General features: G+C 39.9%; 2 protein-coding genes across 6 annotated transcripts; one reads left to right on the forward strand and one right to left on the reverse strand.

The window, feature by feature from the left end:
• The first annotated feature begins 1,711 nt into the window (after positions 1 to 1,711).
• Positions 1,712 to 8,121, forward strand: LOC145975414 (uncharacterized). 5 transcript variants are annotated; one of them, XR_014439964.1, is made up of 5 exons: positions 1,712 to 2,129; positions 4,908 to 5,426; positions 5,522 to 6,031; positions 7,265 to 7,713; positions 8,011 to 8,121. XR_014439964.1 is itself a non-coding variant. In XM_083105894.1 (4 exons), exons 2-4 carry the CDS (start codon positions 5,047 to 5,049, stop codon positions 7,563 to 7,565), a joined length of 1,191 nt encoding a protein of 396 aa, XP_082962020.1. In that variant the 5' UTR covers positions 1,712 to 2,129; positions 4,908 to 5,046; the 3' UTR covers positions 7,566 to 8,121. The 5 variants fall into 5 exon arrangements, 1 of the variants encoding a protein (XP_082962020.1); XR_014439965.1 differs by having other exon boundaries at positions 1,712 to 2,113; XR_014439966.1 differs by having other exon boundaries at positions 1,712 to 1,978.
• A 2,977-nt stretch (positions 8,122 to 11,098) lies between these two features.
• On the reverse strand, positions 11,099 to 12,884 carry Noi (splicing factor 3a subunit 3 noi). Its single transcript, XM_083105893.1, has 2 exons — positions 12,565 to 12,884; positions 11,099 to 12,488 (listed from the first exon to the last, which is right to left on the reverse strand). Exons 1-2 carry the CDS (start codon positions 12,775 to 12,777, stop codon positions 11,199 to 11,201), a joined length of 1,503 nt encoding a protein of 500 aa, XP_082962019.1. The 5' UTR covers positions 12,778 to 12,884; the 3' UTR covers positions 11,099 to 11,198.
• Positions 12,885 to 22,128: the final 9,244 nt, after the last annotated feature.

Consider the following 22,128-nt stretch of genomic DNA (forward strand, 5'->3'; position numbering starts at 1 on the left):
CATCTCTTTGGCTCTATTTAACTCTCATCTCTTCCCTCTCTTCACTGTTCATCTACGCTAAGTTTGAGTGCTTATTCGCGTCCGCTTTTATTTGCATAGACTTAGTCGTAGTCATTATCAGCAACGTATCTCGATCAGAAGAAAAATTTATTACATTTTAACATAAATTAATTCTCTCGCTAATATATAGACACGCGAACGGAAATAATCTATTATGAGTACTCTATATATCATAACGAATATAGCATTCGTAGCATAAATAGTATACGCATTGAAATTCTCGAGTAAAAATTAAGCAAATTTATTATTTTCAATCAAACCTCTCAGTGAACATCGTTGAATTGCAATAAAAGAAAGAAATTAAAAATAAAGAGAAACGAAATACGAGGATATGTTAGAGATGTTAAGATACATTTTTTTCTTTAAACGTTGATAAAACCATTTTATATTGATAATAGCCAAGGAATATAAAAATATATATGTAGGCTAAATAAAATACTCTAAAACATATTCCACGCATATACGAGATAGATAAAAAAAGTCTACAACTTTATTTGCCTGCAATTTTTATATTAGCATATTTCTATCAATTATAATTCAACATTTGAAAAGTGCAATAGTGAAAAGATGATAATTGAAAGCTGTATGATTTAATAATGTGTATTTATTGTAAAGACATATTATCAATGTTTAATTACGATAGTGCTCAGAAAACTGAAATGTCGATAGAACGTGCCAAATAAAATTACAATTTGTAGATTAATTGCAGCATTTAAGGAATATGATTCAGTGACATATATGTCAAAATTTGACCATATATAAATTGCACGCTCAATGAAGAATATTCAAAAATAAATTGTGTTCGAAGATTCGACCACTTCTATAATAACATGTTCACAATTGCGTAGTTTATGTGTAGCAATATATTACAACATACATAATTCCCAAGAATTTAAATAAAGTAATTATTTAAAAAGTCTATTATCTTTTATTTTATTTAGAATTATTGACAAAAAAATTTGTAAACCTTTTTTTTAGTCCACTTTACAAAATATTACGAAAAACCAGAGTTACTAATACAGTGTTTTATAAAATTCTAGTTATAAATATAACAATAAATATAATATAAATTCTATAATTGAACGTATGCATGCGTGCTGCGTGCGTGCGTGCGCACGTGTATGCGTGAAACACATTCCAGATGTAATTATAGAGTATTTTTTCCACAAAATATTTCTTTTTTTTAAGATTAATCAGCATTCTTTAAATAAACGTTATTAGATGTTAACACTATAAAATAAAAAATAAATTCAAAATAAATTGTATACATACTGGAATAGAAATATTTTAATACATGAATTTATGTACTTAATTGAAAATATATTCCTTTCTCTCATACATGCCTTGTATTTAGTCATACGCCTAAATTTATGTATCAAAGCATTCCTATATGTATGTATCGAAAGAGAAGTATATACATATTAAAGAAAAAAGTGACCAGCCAAAATCAAGCGATTCAAAAAATTCGTAGGCCTAAACATATAAGTCCGTATTTACATCCAATACTATTGATAAGAAATTAGAAAAGGACGTAGTAAATCGCTAGTAGCTTATGAAAGAAATGTCCCCAAGTCGTTTGGGGCGCGGCAAAACTCCGAGACTCGAGAAGAGTAAGCTATCGATCGATAGCGACGCCTGTGCAGTGAGCAAGTCTGAGCTACGATCAACGACCATAGTGCCCAGGCGAAACAATTGCATCGTCCCGTCGTAGTCTACCTTCGACTGAATATAAGGACGGTGTTGTCAGTGTTGTTCCCTTTCACGTGCTTCTGCCAGTGTATTTCTTTCGTTCCGGGCGAGGAGTCTTCCTCGACTCTATTGGCCACGTAAACAGTTGTTGAACACGCCGTTCGTAGCAACGGCATTTTTGGCACGACGAAACGCGTCATCATGTGGCTGACAATGCGAGATATACTAGGTGCGAAAGTGATATTAAAATATTTGTGCGTATTTATAGAACTGCTCCAGCTTCATACGTGACCTCGGAATCTTCTGCCAGCGGCGATAATTTTGCGACAATATTCATAATTGCGATAAGAAAGAATTTAAAAAGGCACCTTTCTGACGCAGTTAATATAAATTGGCTGAATGCATGTATTGTCATGCATGTTAGTCCGGTTTAATTAAATATAACACTTTAATTGCGATTATCACCAGTTAATTTATAATTGTTATGTTTACAGAAATTATTACGGAAGCAAGGATAATTACTTGCATATTTTTATTAATGATAACAAATGACAACTAATTGTTATCATAGAAATTAATTATGAAGTGGAAGTTAATATAACTATCATAAAAAAATCTAAAAAAATCGGAAAGAGACAAATATAAAAACTTCCAACACCCTTCACATAATTTAATAAAAATGTATTAAGAAAAAAGAAAAAAAAGAGATCCATTCGAATACTGGATCAGATTTGAATAATTCCAATTTTAATTTTGTGTCAAAATATAAAAAGATTTTAGTAATTTGTATATTTTATTAAATATGTGATATTTTTTTCGCAAATTTGAAAAACGCAAAGAATACTGAATATCTTTTATTATTCATATTTGCTTTAAATATAATTCTTGTTTTTCATATAATTTTTCTTTACATAATACTTTTTTAAGAATATTAATTTTCAGAACATCCTTAATTTAACATTAGAGAAAACATTTTGCGATATTTTATTCAATTTCAATTGCGTGTCACGCGTGACACACTAAGTGATTGAAAAAGTTGAAATATAAGAAGGAGATGCGCAAACACCAATCTCAGGAAAAGTTGAACCTTGATTTCAGAGAATACATAATTCTCGATTACATAGTCATATCCATATTGTCTGTATACCGATTAAAATAATATTTCATTATTATCCGAATTAGTCTATTCCACAACTTAAAAGAAAGGAAAAGATTTTCAAGATCATTATCTGTTGCAATTTCCTAAATTATTGAATATTAATATTTTGATAATTACAACTCAATTTTAATAATTACTACTTAAATTTTAATTCCATAACAGAACAAAGGTAACAAAATCAACATGACATATTAAACTGACCATTTTTTACCTCCATTTTTTAGCAATTAAATATTGCATTTTATCAGAACTGACTTATATCTTCTCAGTCAGTTTAATCATTAAAAATTGTCTGTGTATTTATTATTGCTTGTTTATAAGATAAATTTCTATCGAGTTCTTGAAAGCTTTTTTCTTTTGATTTAATGGTGAATGCTTTTTTCATAATATTACTTTTTCTACATAGTTATAGATTTTAAAAGATTTTATTTTTGTTTTTATTCATATTGTTTTTTTCACGGCACGATTAAAAAGATTAGATTAGAATGTTCGTAGACTAATATATATACATATGTATATTCTCTGTTTTATACATTGATATAATCTGAAGTTAATTTAAAGAATATGTGATTATATTATCTGATTTTTCAATTATATTTGTTACGTTACTTTCTACTTTAAATGTGTCTCGCAATAAATAATTTTTCATATTAAATTTTCCGTGTCAAATATTTTAATTTTAAAGAATAAAAAGAATATTTGCAAAGCACATTAATCTGTTAAAATAAATAAAAACTGTATAATTTTATATTAAATTTACTTAATTTGTATAATTTGATAATTTATTGTAGTTTTTCACATTTTTATTGTTTGTGTGCTTTTTAATGCACGCGCGCGCACACACACACACACACACACACACACACACAACAATATAAACATATCAATTTTTTAGAGATCGATTTGTGATCTCAGTTTGAATTCCTTTAATAAAAAATCTACTTGCTCTCAAAAGTTTAAAACAATATTATTATTGCAATCTGACAGAAAGCTGTATATAGAAAAAAATATATGTGTACGTTTTTATTTTAAATTTTAGTTAATGAATTAAGCTTAAAATTAAAATATTTTGGCATTATTCTTTAAAGTTTATTGTATTTTATGTAGTTAATACACATATAGTTACTTAATTCCTTTTGAAAGTGTATTTTAAAAAAATGGATTATGCTTGAAAATTATTGTTAGAGTTGTACGAGTAAAAATGTACAGTTTTGCATCTCTCTCTCCAACACTAGAAGTAAATGACATTTAGAGACATTTAAAAGATATTCACAATTATCTTCCCTCTATAATATATTTTAAAATCATTGAAATTGATAAAGTCTAATATTTTAATATTTAGTTTTGTGTAGCATTTATTTTTACATATGCACTTTTCTTCTCAATAAATTATACCTAACATAATTATTTCTATATTAGATATATATTTGGAAAATAGAAAATTACACAAAATATATTGCCTCTCACAAGAATTATATGTTTTGATTTGATACTTTATTATATTGCATGTGAAATTATAACGTGTATGAAAGAGGCAATATCATATTTAAACTTTTTTTTTTAATGAATATCGAAATAAATTTGATAGCGCACCTCTTGTTATTTATGATTGATGGAATAAGTTTGCGACATAGGCTAATACAATATCTTTTTTGTTTCGTAAATTAATGATTATAACTTTTAAGCACAATTATCATAAGATTAACTAGATAATTTAAGATATCCTTGAATGAAATATGATTATTTATTGATGAAAATTAAAATTTATATTTTACCTATCTATTCTTTTACATATGTGAAAAACTGATTTATTCGTGTAATGCATCTCAAAATATTTGTAATATTTCTTTCTTGTGACGTTATATAATCAAATATTGAGAACACAACAAAAATCTTAAGTTAAACTTCTTTGAAAAGCTTTTTCTCACTTAAGGATTAATTTCATTTATCTCGATTAATCTTTCTATTTCTAAAATATCATATATATCATGTATAATAGTTGCACTGAAAACGGAGAAGAAACGTTGGATGCTCAGCATGACCTAAATTCGTCAGTGTAACCTATTCTGCATTGGAAGAAATTGGAATAATCGAAGCGCACATAACGGAAACGGAAATAAATAGAAACGGGGAAGCGAATGCACGAAATGTCCGAGAGTGAAATAAAGTCGGCTTCGCCAATACCCACGGTTATGTGCGCGCAATGCTGTAGCAGCAGCGGTGGCAGTGGAAAAGGAGGAGGAGGAGGAGGAAGTGGTGGCGGTGGCGGCGGCAGCGGCAGTGGTAGCGATAGTCTAATGACTACGCAATGTTCAGCCTTGCAAGTTACTTCACGAATGCTGCGCTCGCCGAGTCATGAGAGCGTTACTACTGACTTGTCACTCTTCAGCGTTTCGTCAATCGCAAGCGATTTGCGCGGTGCCAATAGATTGGTCACTTTTAAATCCTACAGTGACGCGCAGCTTGCCGCACGAGGACCCTCTCCGAAACCGGACTCTCGACAGATTCAGGGTAACAGGTTCGTACTATATTTACGTGTTATTTTACATTACACTTTTCTATCGTGCAGAAAGAAATTATTCCATGTTTATTCGACTATGTGCATCCTGATAGACCAGCGGATATTCCTGAAATTCTTTGGTTCGAAGAAGAAAACGAGCTAATACGTAGTTGTGGAGTTCTTTCATCAGCATTGGGATTGCGCAAGAGCTTCAGCACGAGCGATGTGTCGCAGCTTCCGAGTCCAGACGCCGCCGGAGCCGGTAGTCTTCGAACGGCAGTATCTGCTCTGGCTCTTGACACCGTCCAGCGCAATACGCTATTGCTGGAGAGTGCTAGACTTGATCATGCTTCAAGGTCTTGCAGCACTTGGGTCGCTGTAGGCGAACCTGTAGCAAGTACATCTCAGCTTCCTAGTCCACATGGTGGAGCTGCGCAAGAACAGCAACAGCAACAATTATCGCAACCGCAACAGGCACAACAACAATCTTCCTCGAACGCTCAATCAGTATCGCAATTGCCGCCGCAACCACCGGCACCGCCGCCACCACCTGTGCCCTTTACAGGAGCGGATCTAGTTAGGTCCGTCAATAAGAAAGTCCGACAAAATTATATACGACGAAGGTTAGTAACTGATAATATTGTTTCCTCTCCTTTTATTATGCTCAAAATATGTAGATCTTTTTATTTTTATTTTTTGGAAATAAAATGTTTAGACATGCGAGCTTTCTATCAAGTACGCAAAATTAAAATTTATTAACAATTTTTTAATTCTTTTATATTTATGATAAACTATATTAACTTATCTGTTTCTTTAATTAAATTACATTTTGGAACTTCTCAATAGCGCGCGGTTCAGGGTTGTAACAAGTGAATTTATTTCCCACTTTACTTTCAAAATCATGAAATTCAAGGTATCGTCTGTGATTTCATTTATACATTACTTTCTAATCGCACATCGCTAGGAGAGGACTTAATAAAACATTAAGATTGATGGCGGAGAACGAGATGAAACGCTTATGCCTGTCGTAGTCATACGTAAGGACGTAAAGTAGGGCAGAGAAAAACGTATATTTATGCAATTTACGTATACGTTTTTCTCTGTCTTACTTTACGTCCACGACTGCGATAGATGAAAGTGCTTACGTCTCATTCTCTGCCATCAGCCTATCAATACACTCATTGACATCTAAATGTGTTCAGATAATATATTCAGGGGGCCTATTACGGTTTTTGAAACGAAGTGAAAATAACAAAAGTGAGGAAATTTACTAGAGTATCTACAATTTTATTTGTCGAAATCTAGTAAATCTGTTCACTTTTGTAATTTTCACCTCGCTTCAAGAACCGTAATAGGCATCCAGATGTCAGATGTCAATGGGTGCTTTCCATTTAGCGACACAAGTCGACACCAAGTGTCATTCTATCTTTGTTATTCACTGAAAAAAAATAGAATGACGCTTGTGTCGCTAAATGGAAAGCACCCAATAACGCTCACAAATCGCATATTGTGCGATTGTATCGAGTACTTCTACTCACCCTACATCTTATATTTACCTAGGCCGTGTTCCGAAATTACTGCCAGTACTGCAAATTCTATAGTGCACGTTACGTATATTATATATTTTCAGTGCTGGCAGTAAACTGGCAGCAATTTCGGAACACGGCCCTAATCTAGCTTAGCATATATAGAAATGTTTTGGCGTGCTACATTTCGAGATTTGTTATTATGAGGTTTCATGTATATTTGACTTATTTGAGTGATATAAATATAACTGGAAATGCGTTTCTTAAAATTATGCTGTTACACTTTTTTTAATATAATATATTAACGATGCTTTATTTGCATTATTTTAGGTTACTTACCACATATCGTGCTTTGGAACGTCTCTCGCAGAGTGAATTTAATTTAGATCAATTAGAAGCAGCGGCTACCGCGGCGCAAACTTCTCATGGAACTACTTTACTGGTGCCCGGAACAACCGCGCGGATTCCTAATACTTCTTTGATAGGGCGGAAGGAGCGAAATCACGCATTGACAGTCCGGGATGTTGAAAGAGAACGTGGAAATCAGTTGTCCAAGTACGAAAGGAACATGATGATCTTCAATTGGCTTCACACTCTAGATGACAATGCAGTTGTAGACAGCGTCGAATAAGAAACAAAAAAAGTCATTGTTTCTTGCAACTTCGACAACATGCGATTTATCGTGCCTAAGTCCTTTTTTCTTCGATAGTATTTTATCGAGAAGACACTTCATTGATACGGCCACCATACTATCGCATCTTGGAGGATACCGTTAATTTGTAAGACTTCGGAAATTATTAGTAGTGTTACTATTGAATTATGATATCTACAGCGGAAGATTATACGAGAATCTTTTCTTGCACTATTCATTGAAATAAATTAGTTTCTTTTTGTATACTCCTAATCGTATTCGATAAAAACAGTAAAATACGTTGAAGACTTTTCTTATAGCTTTCCTCTGTCTAATAAGTACTGGATTTATTTGGATGCACCGGATTTATTTACTGCTGAATATGAACTATTTAAACATTCACTAGTTTTATCTCTCCTTGGCATTTATAAATTATATTTTTTAGGCAGTTAGAAAGGGGCAACGAAGGAAAAGGCTAAAATGGCGATTTATCCTTTGGCATTCAGCAAAAACATGTATCCATCATGTGAGGATTAATAAATGGCTGTGTAATCTAGTCTATATGTAATCTATGTTTCTAATGAAAATAAGCATCTCATGATTAATTAAGATTAAGGTTAAGATTTACATCTACCTATTAAAACTTGTATGTCCTCATTATAACCATATTGAATTATGAACGCATGATTTCTTACTTCTGACGTCATAATCCAATGTAACTGCAGTGAGGATATAGGAATTTTAATTTTTTTTTTAAATCGAAGAAAGAATCCGGCATATTCCACAAACTTATTTTATCGAATACAAACAATAGCATGTAAAAAAGCTAATTTATTACAACTATATTGCAAGAGTAAATTATTTCTATATAAAATATTGCAGTATATGATATAATTTCATATCATATGGTATGACTCCACATTTGATATTAGAATCTAATACAGCTGCAAGAACAAATCAGGGACTATATATTAAAAATTAAAGAAATTAAAATAAGACATCCGTCCCTTCTAAAGCAACATTGGTGTTGCTGTAATGCGTGTATCCAAAGCTTCTTGTATAAAATGACAGTTTCATCAGTTATATATAAAACATTCATGCATGCAATGTATATTTTATAACGAATTTAAATGTTTGATTATCTTGCACTAGTGCACTAAAAGCTGCATCTAAGATACAAAATATAAGTTCATTCAAGTGTGGAAACATATATAGACATCCTAACTAATAAATATTCCTCTTTTTTTAATTTCCAAAATATTGTGATGTTATTTAACAGAATATATTGTTAGATATTTTATCGATAAAACTACTTTTATATTTGTTATTGCATATTTTTTTATAAAACTATTATATAACAAACTGTATAAATATATACACACACACACACACACACACACACACACACACATATATATATATATATATATATATATATATATAATACATCAATATGGAATAATGTGGGTAATTAAATTCGTTATTTGGTACAAATTGCAGAATTGTTCAACTTGGGAATATTCTTAATGGAATATAGAAAATATACATTTTTGCATGAATGTACTCTTTAAACACTATTAATTATAAAATCTTTTATTATTGATTATAGGAATATTTTTTATCCATATTAGTTTATATTGGCTAGTCTAAAACAACGTTTGAAATTAGAAATATAATGAAAAGAGATGATTAATTACGATATTAATCTACGATATCATAATATATTTTTGCGCGAAATTTTAGATGAGAATTTTAAATAAAAACTCAAAATTTGACGCTCACAAATTCAGTTACTAAATAATTTAGTGGAATATAAATTTAGAGATTAATTTTCATAACCAATTATTTAATAATGCGATATATGATTTTGTAGCAATGATTATACGTTGAAAATACATAAACATAAACTGAAAGAACGTATGTTTTGTGTTACACGCTTATTATATTAGATACATATTGAAGAAAATTTAATTAATTGAACATATGTGTAAACGTATCAATGAAATTTTAGTAATTGTACAGCAAAAATCTTTTGCAATGTTTTGCATTTTGAGTGTGGAACTAGTATTAACGACATTTGAATAGTATATAAAGATCAATGATGTGAGACACAATTCGTGAGAAGTTCTACTTGAAATATAAAATAATGATAAGCGCAATTAAGCAAAAACTAATTCTGTAAAATTTCATTTATTTCCATGTCATATTTCGTTTAGATGTCATAAGAGCTTAAGATATGCCGGAATTTACTTTGACATTTAGAAATATATGCATAAAAGATATTTAATTCTATGATACGTATTCCTTACAAAAGCCTTAATTGTTCAGTATGAAAAAATAGTAAATTCGAAACAATTACTTTTATACTTTCTGACTGTAGAAATACAGTAGATTATATCAGTATTACGTGCTATGATAATGAGACAAGTGATTTTGGATATTGAAATTAATGTGCGATCATAATTATTACGCTTTCATGTACATTAAATGTTCCTTCCAAATATAATATTCATCGCGATACTATTTAGTGCAGAGAGATTGAATAAATAAGATTTATTAAATATTACATTTGTGTCCATACACATACCTTGTCTTTATCTTTATGATAAAATATGAATAAGAAAGTGAAATAGATAGAAGCATGACAATTAGTTATGTTCTATCGATTATTAATAACAGATAAGAAAGAAAGCTGTGTGAAACTTTGAGAAATTGTTATATAACTTCTTATCAAATGTTTTCTAACAGTTTGTATCACTTTTAAAGTATTGATTAAATAGATGTTTTTTATGCATAGTAAATTAATAATATATATTTCTATTAAATATTAATGCATTAGATATCTTTCAAACGTTCCTTAAGCTTTTTTTAAACATTTCCATTTATTACTTATTTCAGCCATATTAAATCAAAAGTTTTATTGCTGGAATTATATGTATTATTTTTTTTATATATGTGAAATATATATGTCGAAATTGATTACATTTTTCATGCATATTCGATAATATGAACTGATTAAATGTAGCAAAAATTTTTTCTTTTATTATTCTGCACACCTTATGCACAGCTTATTTACAAATATCGTATATTTTCAATGAAAATAAATTTTATATTGATTAAAATTTATTAGCTATTTATTAATACACAAACAGAAAAAAGATAAAAAAATATATTTTATCAATTTAATTCCATTAAAAGTGCAAAATAATTAAAAAATTGATTTATTTAACGCATTTTGCGAGAAAAAAGATTCAAATAAATTTTTCTTGTTTGTGACATCAAAATTTAATATGAGTTTTAATCTAATATTATATATTGTTTTAATGAAACAAACTTTTATTACCTAAAATTTCGAAAATAGTCATAAATCAAGAACAATTATGTTAAAATTAAACAAAGATCATAAAACACAAAGCGCATTAAAAAACGAAAAGTACATGTATATATGAGTGTATGTAGTGTGTATAGTTTCAAGTATGATATTAACATAACATAATTTAACAGGTTTTAAGACAAATGGATGAAAAAATGTCTATGACAAAAAACACTTTAATGAAAAAAAAAAGAGTTTATAAAAACTGGCAATACAGACGATTAAACATTGTAGTAAAATTTATTTTTGTATATTTTATTTTATAGCAGGCCTTGTCTTTTAAGATCCTCATATGTTTTACGATTGACTACATTGCCAAGTGAGTCTTCAAATTCTTCCTCCTGTTCAGGTTGCCAACGCTCTGCTTGTTTTTGTGCTTTGAGTTTTTCCCACAACGCAAGGGCATCTTCTATTTGAGTGACATTGGCAAAGTGTGCTGTGTTAGGAATGCCAAGACAGCGCATGCCATGGGCATGTCTCCATTCTGCAAAGTGTCTCTGAAATGCTTTTGGACCTTTATATGTGAAATTGCCACAAATTTCACAATTGTAGCTGATATTTAAACCATGCAGTTTATACAACCAATAAGGAATAGGTTTTCCATCCCAGCCCAAGGGTAAATTTTTTGGATTATATGGAACCTCATTGTCATCCTCTTCCTCTGATTCGCTCGCGCTTGCCTCTGCATCAGAATCACCTCTTTCACCCTCAGTTCTTGCTTGTTTTCTTTGTACATTTTCCTTTGTGGCTACTCGTTGACTAGATACAAGTTCAGCGAGTCTATACACGTGAGCTTCAAAACGTGCAATTTCCTTTTGCTTTTCAGAATCTCTAGTTTTAGCTGACTTTCCCTTTCGATTCTTAGCTAATAAATTGGGATCTAAAGAGGCTTCACCTTTCGTACTGAAAAGTCTTTGTGCTCGTTCCTCAAGCGTACCTCCACACTTGAGTCCTAAAGCCATTAAAGCCGATTTTAATCTGTCCAAACCAAGAGACGCTAATTCTTCCCATGACGAGAATGCAGATAACTCCAAGTGTGCTCCTACATGAGTCAAAGCACTTCCAGCTTCCTTGGGCCAACCAGGGAATGTGCTCTTTTCCCAATGAGTCTGAAAATCTTTATTAGCTTCTGCAATCTCTGTACTAATATCTAGCAGAGGTCTCACTCTGCTCAGGTAATCTGTCAAATATCCTAGTAAAGATTCAACATATCTTTGATACTCGGCATTCTTTCTCTCTCTAGGAATATCAAATAGATGATCAAAGGTTGACAGATAAGTTATATAATCTATTTTTTCTATTCCTTTCAGATTAATATATTTTTGATAACACTCATGAAGGTCAAGATATTTCCCATAACCTTCCTCATCTGTAAATTCAACAAGATTGGACAATTCTTCCGTTGGGTTTTCTCTCATCTTAGCTAATTCCTCAAATTCAACAGACATAGGAACACTGATTTCATTAGGATGTCGCCGATAAAATTCCTTTATCGATTTTAAACGCGAGTAAAATTCTGAGAATTCATTTGGACCAGAGAGTGCTTGAACCTAAAACATCGGATTAACAAAATATTTGAATGATTTAATCGAAAGCAGAAATATACACAATTTTATATGAACGTACCTCTTCTTTCCTCTGTCCATCTTTATCCTCATATAAATCCTGTAAATGCATTGTACTATCCATATATTGATCCAGTAACATTTTTAGACGATGTTCCGAATTGATGTTTTCGCGATGACCTGTCTTTCTGTGTAACATCTCTTTCACCATTGCATCCATCAATCGTTCCCTCTCTTCGTGATATCGTCGTTGTTGTTCCAATATCGTTTCCATCTTTATTTTGATATAAATTTAATCTATCTTCACGTTACCTCAAAACATATACTACAGCACTCTTATACTGTGACTGTGGGTCTGTTCTTTTCAGCTGCACTGCTGCACTAGTGCAATAAGTTAGAAAGAGACAAACATACTTTCTTTCACTCTAACTAATTGCACTAGTGTAGCAGTGCAGCTGAAAAGAACAGATCCTGTACTATACACAGTAATTTAATCCATAGATAGTTAACTCCTATATTTCGTTTCAGAATATAAAGTCACTAGGGTTACGTTCTAAAACGTAAGTAACCGAAGAAAATTTTACTCGATGGCTGATTTGAACCAATCAGAAAGGCTTAAAAGAGTTTCGGAACGGCCATTCGAAAATTTCCTCAGTTAGGGCCTGAGCAGAATGGCTGCCTTAAGATTTTAAGACTATGTTTTATGCCTTAAGTCTTTGTCTTAGGTAACGCACAATACTGTGTGTTATGTCTCGAGTCTTATGTATACGCGAACGTTTATTTTTTACAAACGTTCGCGTATACATAAGACTCGGGACATAACACACAGTATTGTGCGTTACCTAAGACAAAGACCTAAGGCATAAAACATATTCTCATAATCTTAAGGCAGTCATTGGCCGCATTCCGCAGACTCAACAGTTGGGCAACATTACTAGATTTTCCGATGTAATTCGACGCTGATTGGTCGGACCTGAAAGTAGAAACCAATCATGTTCGATTGCTACTTAGCGGTTGAGTTTGCTGAATGCGGCCATTCTGCTCAGGCCCTTACTTACGTTTTGGAACGTAACCTTGATATATAAAAGTCCGCATTTAGCGGACTCAACCGCTAAGTAGCAATCAAACATGATTGGTTTCTACTTTCCGATTCGACCAATCAGCGTCGAATTACATTGAAATATCTAGGCTGTGTTCCGATATCATAGAGCTTATACTAATGGAGGGGCCTTGCCTATATACCAACAATAGGCAAGTGCGCGCGAGGAGGATCGACAGAGAGATGTATATATTCTGTCTCAACTGTGGCACCCCCACTCCGTGTGTTCTCCTAGAGGAGAAGAAGCGCAGAAGAGCGGGGTTAGCAAAAATAACCTAAAATTCATTTTCATATTCATCTTGGTCCATATTCTGAATCCTGCGTACGCGCGGAAATCTTTTCGCTGGTGCGCGAACTTCTGCGCACGGAACGATCCTTCCGAGAAGGCGAACTTATGTGCACGCGTGGGTTTTTTCGCGCATGCGCGAACTTCTGCGCATGCGCGGGAATGGTTTCGCGGCTGCGCGAATTTCTGCGCTCGCGCGAGCTTTGGCGCAAGCGCGTACATCTGCGCACGCGCGGGAGTCCTTCCCGCTAATGCGCGAACTCCTATGCACGCATGGGCGTCTCTCCGCGTATGCGCGAACGTCTGTGCACGCGCAGGAGTCTTCGCTGATGAGCGACATTCTGCGCACGCGCGGAAGTCTTTTCGGAGATGCGCGAGGTTTTCTGTACGCGGCAGTCGTTTTGCGCATGCGCGACCTTCTGTGCACGCGCGATAATCTGCGCGCATGCGCGGACGAGAACCAATCCTTCGAATCGCCGAATCTCCGAACCTATAAGTCCTATCGCGTCGAGGTATAGGACCTTTCTTGTTGCCGTTCCTAAATGTCGTCTATGAGGCCCTATACCCTTTCCCTTTTGCATCCACCGTTCGCCAGGGAAACGAGATTTAAACATTCGAATCGCCGTATCTCCGAAACAATAAGTCCTACCGCGACGAGGTATAGGACTTTTCTTGTTGCCGTTCCTCAATGCCGTCTATGAGGTCCTATACCCTTTCCCTCTAGCACCCACCGTTCGCCAGGGAAACGAGATTTAAACTTTGGAATCGCCGTATCTCCGAAACTATAAGTCCAATCGCGACGAGGTATAGGATCTTTCTTGTTGCCGCTCCTCAATGCCGTCTATCAGTTCCTATATCCTTTCTCTCTAGCACCCACCGTTCGCCAGGGAAACGAGATTTAAACTTTCGAATCGTCGTATCTCCGAAATTATAAGTCCTATCGCGACGAGGTATAGGACCTTTCCTGTTGCCGTTTCTCAATGCCGTCTATGAGGTCCTATACACTTTCCCTCTAGCACCCACCGTTCGCCAGGGAAACGAGATTTCAACTTTCGAATCGCAGTATCTCCGAAACTATAAGTCCTATCGCGACTATGTATAGGACCTTTCTTGTTGCCGTTCCTCAGTGCCGTCTATGAGATCCTATACCCTTTCCCTCTAGCACCCACCGTTCGCCAGGGAAACGAGATTTAAACTTTGGAATCGCCGTATCTCCGAAACTATAAGTCCAATCGCGACGAGATATAGGATATTTCTTGTTGCCGCTCCTCAATGCCGTCTATCAGTTCCTATATCCTTTCCCTCTAGCACACACCGTTCGCCAGGGAAACGAGATTTAAACTTTCGAATCGCCGTATCTCCGAAACTATAAGTCCAATCGCGACGAGGTATAGGACCTTTCTTGTTGCCGTTCCTCAATGCCGTCTATGAGGTCCTATACTCTTTCCCTCTAGCACCCACCGTTCGCCAGGGAATCGAGATTTAAACTTTCGAATCGCCGTATCTCCGAAACTGGAAGTCCAATCGCGACGAGGTATAGGACCTTTCTTGTTGCCGTTTCTCAATGCCGTCTATGAGGTCCTATACACTTTCCCTCTAGCACCCACCGTTCGCCAGGGAAACGAGATTTAAACATTGGAATCGCCGTACCTCCGAAACTATAAGTCCTATCGCGACGAGGTATAGGACCTTTCTTGTTGCCGTTCCTCAGTGCCGTCTATGAGTTCCTATACCCTTTCCATCTAGCACCCACCGTTCGCCAGGGAAACAAGATTTAAACTTTCGAATCGCCGTATCTCCGAAACTATAAGTCCTATCGCGACGATGTATAGGACCTCTCTTGTTGCCGTCCTCAGTGCCGTCTATGAGTTCCTATACCCTTTCCCTCTAGCACTTACCGTTCGCCAGGGAAAAGAGATTTAAACATTGGAATCCCCGTATCTCCGAAACTATAAGTCCTATCGCGACGAGGTATAGGACCTTTCTTGTTGCCATTCGTCAGTGCCGTCTATGAGGTCCTATACCCTTTCCCTCTAGCACCCACTGTTCGCCAGGGAAACGAAATTTAAACATTCGAATCACCGTATCTCCGAAACTATAAGTCATATCGCGACGAGGTATAGAACCTTTCTTGTTGCCAATCCTCATTGCCGTTTATGAGGTCCTATACCCTTTCCCTCTAGCACCCACCTTTCGCCATGGAAACGAGATTTAAACATTGGAATCGCCGTATCTCCGAACCTATAAGTCCAATCGCGACGAGATATAGGACCTTTCTTGTTGCCGTTCCTCTGTGCCGTCTATGATTTCCTATTCCCTTTCCCTCTAGCACCCACCGTTTCCCCGAAAAACGAATATGACGCGTCACGCCAAGACGCTATCTCCGAAACGAAGTGACTTACGGCCTCGGTTCATAGGACCTATTTTGTAGGGCTCCTAGAGTACTATAAACCCGCTTCGGACCCCGAAGTGGTATCTCCAACCGTTCGCGAGATAATCGAAAATTCCGGTTTTCTCGGGAATCTAGTCCTACTTCGACCTCGGACCTCCAATAGAATCCGTATCGCGGCATTTCCTACACGATAGAATGATTAATTCATCGCGACTTTCTGCGCAAGCGAGGGAGTCTTTTGGCGCATGCGCGACCACCTGCGCATGCGCGGGAGTATTTCACGCATGAGCGACCTTTTGCGCACGCGCGGGAGTATTTTGGCGCATGCGCGACCTTCGACGCACGCGCAGGAGTCTTTTGGCGCATGCGCGATCTTCTGCGCACGCGCGGGAGTCTTTTGGCGCCAAAGCGAACTTCTGCGCACGCGCTAAAGTCTTTTCGAGCATGCACGACCTTCTGCGCAAGCGCGCGAGTCATTTCGCGCCAACGCGAACTTATGCGCACGCGCGAAAGTCTTTTCACGCATGCATGACCTTCTGCGGACGGGCGGGAGCCTCTTTGTGCCTCTGCGGACTTCTATGCTCGCGCGGGAGACTTCGCTCATGCGCGAGCTACTGCGCACGCGCGGGAGACTTGCCGCGCATGCGCGACCTTCGACGCACGCGTGGGAGTATTTCGCGCATGCGCGACCTTCGACGCACGCGCAGGAGTCTTTTGACGCATGCGAAACCTTCTGCGCACGCGCGGGAGTCTTTTGGCGTATGCGGGACCTTCTGCGCACGCGCGGGAGACTTTTAGCGTATGCGCGGACTTCTGTGCACGCGCAGGAGTCTTTTGGCGCATGCGCGACCTTCGGCGCAAGCGCGGGAGTCTTTTCGAACATACGCGATCTATTGCGCACGCGCGGGAGACTTGCCGAGGATGCGCGACCTTCTGCGCAAGCGCGCGAGTCATTTCGTGCCAACGCGAACTTCTGCGCACGCGCGAAAGTCTTTTAGAACATGATCGAGCTTCTGCGCAGGCGCGAAAGTCTTTTCGAACATGCGAGACCTTCTGCGCACGCGAGGGAATCTTTTGGCGCCAAAGCGAACTTCTGCGCACACGCGAAAGTCTTTTCGAACATACGCGAGCTACTGCGCACGCGCGGGAGACTTGCCGCGCATGCGCGACCTTCGACGCACGCGCATGAATCTTTTGGCGCATGCGCGACAATCGGCGCACGCGCGGGAGTCTTTTCGAACATACGCGATCTACTGCGCACGCGCGGGAGTCATTTCGTGCCAACGCGACCTTCTGCGCAAGCGCGCGAGTCATTTCGTGCCAACGCGAACTTCTGCGCACGCGCGGGAAACATTTAGCGCATGCACGAGCGTCTGCGCACGCGCAGGAGTCTTTTGGCGCATGCGCGACCTTCTGCGCAAGCGCGCGAGTCATTTCGTGCCAACGCGAACTTCTGCGCAGGCGCGAAAGTCTTTTCGAACATGCGAGACCTTCTGCTCACGCGCGGGAGTCTTTTGGCGCCAAGGCAAACTTCTGCGCACGCGCGAAAGTCTTTTCGTACATACGCGAGCTACTGCGCACGCGCGGGAGACTTGTCGCGCATGCGCGACCATCGACGAACGCGCAGGAGTCTTTTGGCGCATGCGCGACATTCGGCGCACGCGCGAAAGTCTTTTCGAACATGCGCGAGCTACTGCGCACGCGCGGGAGACTTGCCGCTCATGCGCGAACTTTGGCGCTCGCGCGGGAGTCTTTTCGAACATACGCGAGCTACTGCGCACGCGCGGGAGTCATTTCGTGCCAACGCGAACTTCTGCGCAGGCGCGAAAGTCTTCTCGAACATGCGCGAGGTACTGCGCATGCGCGGGAGACTTGCCGCGCATGCGCGACATTCGACGCACGCGCATGAATCTTTTGGCGCATGCGCGACCTTCGGCGCACGCGCGGGAGTCTCTTCGAACATACGCGAGCTACTGCGCACGCGCGGGATACTTGCCGCGCATGCGCGACCTTCTGCGCAAGCGCGCGAGTCATTTCGTTTTAACGCGAACTTCTGCGCACACGCGAAAGTCTTTTCGAACATGCGCGAGCTACTGCGCACGCGCGGGAGACTTGCCGCGCATGCGCGACCATCGATCCACGCGCAGGAGTCTTTTGGCGCATGCGCGACCTTCTGCGCAAGCGCGCGAGTCATTTCGTGCCAACGCGAACTTCTGCACACGCGCGAAAGTCTTTTCGAACATGCGCAAGCTACTGCGCACGCGCGGGAGCCATTTCGAACCAACGCGAACTTCTGCGCAGGCGCGAAAGTCTTTTCGAACATGCGCGAGCTACTGCCCACGCGCGAGAAACTTACCGCGCATGCGCGACTTTCGACGCGCGCGCATGAATCTTTTGGCGCATGCGCGACCTTCGACGCGCGCGCATGAATCTTTTGGCGCATGCGCGACCTTCGGCGCACGCGCGGGAGTCTTTTCGAACATTCGCGAGCTACTGCGCACGCGCGGGAAACGTGCCGCGCATGCGCGACCTTCGACGAACGCGCATGAATCTTTTGGCGCATGCGCGACAATCGGCGCACGCGCGGGTGTCTTTTCGAACATACGCGAGCTACTGCTCACGCGCGGGAGTCATTTCGTGCCAACGCGACCTTCGACGCACGCGCATAAATCTGTTGGCGCATGCGCGACCTTCGGCGCACGCCCGGTAGTCTTTTCGAACATACGCGAGCTACTGCGCACGCGCGGGAGTCATTTCATGCCAACGCGAACTTCTGCGCAGGCGCGAAAGTCTTTTCGAACATACGCGAGCTACTGCACACGCGCGGGAGACTTGCCGCGCATGCGCGACCTTCGACGCACGCGCATGAATCTTTTGGCGCATGCGCGACCTTCGGCGCACGCGCATGAATCTTTTGGCGCATGCGCGATATTCGACGCACGCGCGGGAGTCTTTTCGAACATACGCGAGCTACTGCGCACGCGCGGGAGTCATTTCGTGCCAACGCGAACTTCTGCGCACGCGCGAAAGTCTTTTCGAACATGCGCGAGCTACTGCGCACGCGCGGGAGACTTGCCGCGCATGCGCGACCTTCGACGCACGCGCATGAATCTTTTGGCGCATGCGCGACCATCGGCGCAAGCGCGGGAGTCTTTTCGAACATACGCGAGCTACTGCGCACACGCGGGAGACTTGCCGCGCATGCGCGACCTTCTGCGCAAGCGCGCGAGTCATTTCGTGCCAACGCGAACTTCTGCGCACGCGCGAAAGTCTTTTCGAACATGCGCGAGCTACTGCGCACGCGCGGGAGTCATTTCGTGCCTACGCGAACTTCTGCGCACGCGCGAAAGTCTTTTCGAACATGCGCGAGCTACTGCGCACGCGCGGGAGACTTGCCGCGCATGCGCGACCTTCTGCGCAAGCGCGCGAGTCATTTCGTGCCAACGCGAACTTCTGCGCACGCGCGAAAGTCTTTTCGAACATGCGCGAGCTACTGCGCACGCGCGCGAGCCTCTTTGCGCCTCTGCGGACTTCTATGCTCGCGCGGGAGTCTTTTGGCGCATGCGCGACCTTCTGTGCACGCGCGGAAGTATTTCGCTCATGCGCGCCCTTTTGCGCACGCGCAGAAGTCGTTTCGTTCCACCGCAAGCTACGCACGCGTGGGAGTCTTTTCGCGCATGCGCGATCATCTGCGCACACGCGCATGAGCGGACGAGATCCAAACAATAAAATCACCGTAACTCCGTAACTGTAAGTCCTATCGCGATTAGGTATAGGACCTTTCTCTCCTCAATTCAGTCTATGAGGTCCAATACCCATTCCCTCTAGCACACACCGTTCGCCAGGGAAACGAGATTTAAAGTTTCGAATCGCCGTATCTCCGAAACTATAAGTCCTATCGCGACGAGGTATAGGACCTTTCTTGTTGCTGTTCCTCAGTGCCATCTATGAGGTCCTATACCCTTTCTATCTAGCACCCACCGTTCGCCAAGGAAACGAGATTCAAACTTTCGAATCGCCATTTCTCCGAAACTATAAGTCCTATCGCGACTATGTATAGGACCTTTCTTGTTGCGGTTCCTCAGTGCCGTCTATGAGGTCCTATAACCTTTCCCTCTAGCACCTACCGTTCGCCAGGGAAACGAGATTTAATCTATCAAATCGTCGTATCTCCGAAACTATAAGTCCTATCGCGACGAGGTATAGGACCTTTCCTGTTGCCGTTCCTCAATGCCGTCCATGAGGTCCTATACCCTTTCCCTCTAGCACCTACCGTTCGCCAGGGAAACGAGATTAAAACATTCGAATCGCCGTATCTCCGAAACTGTAAGTCCTATCGCGACGAGGTATAGGACCTTTCTTGTTGCCGTTCTTCAATGCCGTCTATGAGTTCCTATACCCTTCCTATCTAGCCCCCACCGTTCGCCAGGGAAACGAGATTTAAACTTTCGAATCGCCGTATCTCCAAAACTATAAGTCCTATCGCGACTATGTATAGGACCTTTCTTGTTGCGGTTCCTCAGTGCCGTCTATGAGGTCCTATACCCTTTCCCTCTAGCACCTACCGTTCGCCAGGGAAACGAGATTTAATCTATCAAATCGTCGTATCTCCGAAACTATAAGTCCTATCGCGACGAGGTATAGGACCTTTCCTGTTGCCGATCCTCAATGCCGTCCATGAGGTCCTATACCCTTTCCCTCTAGCACCTACCGTTCGCCAGGGAAACGAGATTAAAACATTCGAATCGCCGTATCTCCGAAACTGTAAGTCCTATCGCGACGAGGTATAGGACCTTTCTTGTTGCCGTTCCTCAATGCCGTCTATGAGTTCCTATACCCTTCCTATCTAGCCCCCACCGTTCGCCAGGGAAACGAGATTTAAACTTTCGAATCGCCATATCTCCGAAAATATAAGTCCAATCGCGACGAGGTATAGGACCTTTCTTGTTGCCGTTCCTCAATGCCGTCTATGAGGTCCTATACACTTTCCCTCTAGCACCCACCGTTCGTCAGGGAAACGAGATTTAAACTTTCGAATCGCCGTATCTCCAAAACTATAAGTCCTATCGCGACTATGTATAGGACCTTTCTTGTTGCCGTTCCTCAATGCCGTCTATGAGGTCCTATACCCTTTCCCTCTAGCACCCACCGTTCGCCAGGAAAACGAGATTTAAACTTTCGAATCGCCGTATCTCCGAAACTATAAGTCCTATCGCGACGAGGTATAGAACCTTTCCTGTTGCCGTTCCTCAATGCCGTCTATGAGGTCCTATACCCTTTCCTTCTAGCACCCACCGTTCGCCAGGGAAACGAGATTTAATCATTCGAATCGCCGTATCTCCGAAACTGTAAGTCCTATCGCGACGAGGTATAGGACCTTTCTTGTTGCCGTTCCTCAATGCCGTCTATGAGTTCCTATACCCTTTCTATCTAGCACCCACCGTTCGCCAGGGAAACGAGATTTAAACATTTGAATCGCCATATCTCCGAAACTATATGTCCTATCGCGACGAGGTATAGGACCTTTCTTGTCGCCATTCCTCAATGCCGTCTATGAGGTCCTATACACTTTCCCTCTAGCACCCACTGTTCGTCAGGGAAACGAGATTTAAACTTTCGAATCGCCGTATCTCCAAAACTATAAGTCCTATCGCGACTATGTATAGGACCTTTCTTGTTGCCGTTCCTCAATGCCGTCTATGAGGTCCTATACCCTTTCCCTCTAGCACCTACCGTTCGCCAGGGAAACGAGATTAAAACATTCGAATCGCCGTATCTCCGAAACTGTAAGTCCTATCGCGACGAGGTATAGGACCTTTCTTGTTGCCGTTCCTCAATGCCGTCTATG

Source organism: Camponotus vicinus, unplaced genomic scaffold (assembly GCF_025532165.1).
Source record: "Camponotus vicinus isolate PSW18456_S1 unplaced genomic scaffold, iyCamVici1.0 SCAF_8, whole genome shotgun sequence".
Taxonomy (NCBI): domain Eukaryota; kingdom Metazoa; phylum Arthropoda; class Insecta; order Hymenoptera; family Formicidae; genus Camponotus; species Camponotus vicinus.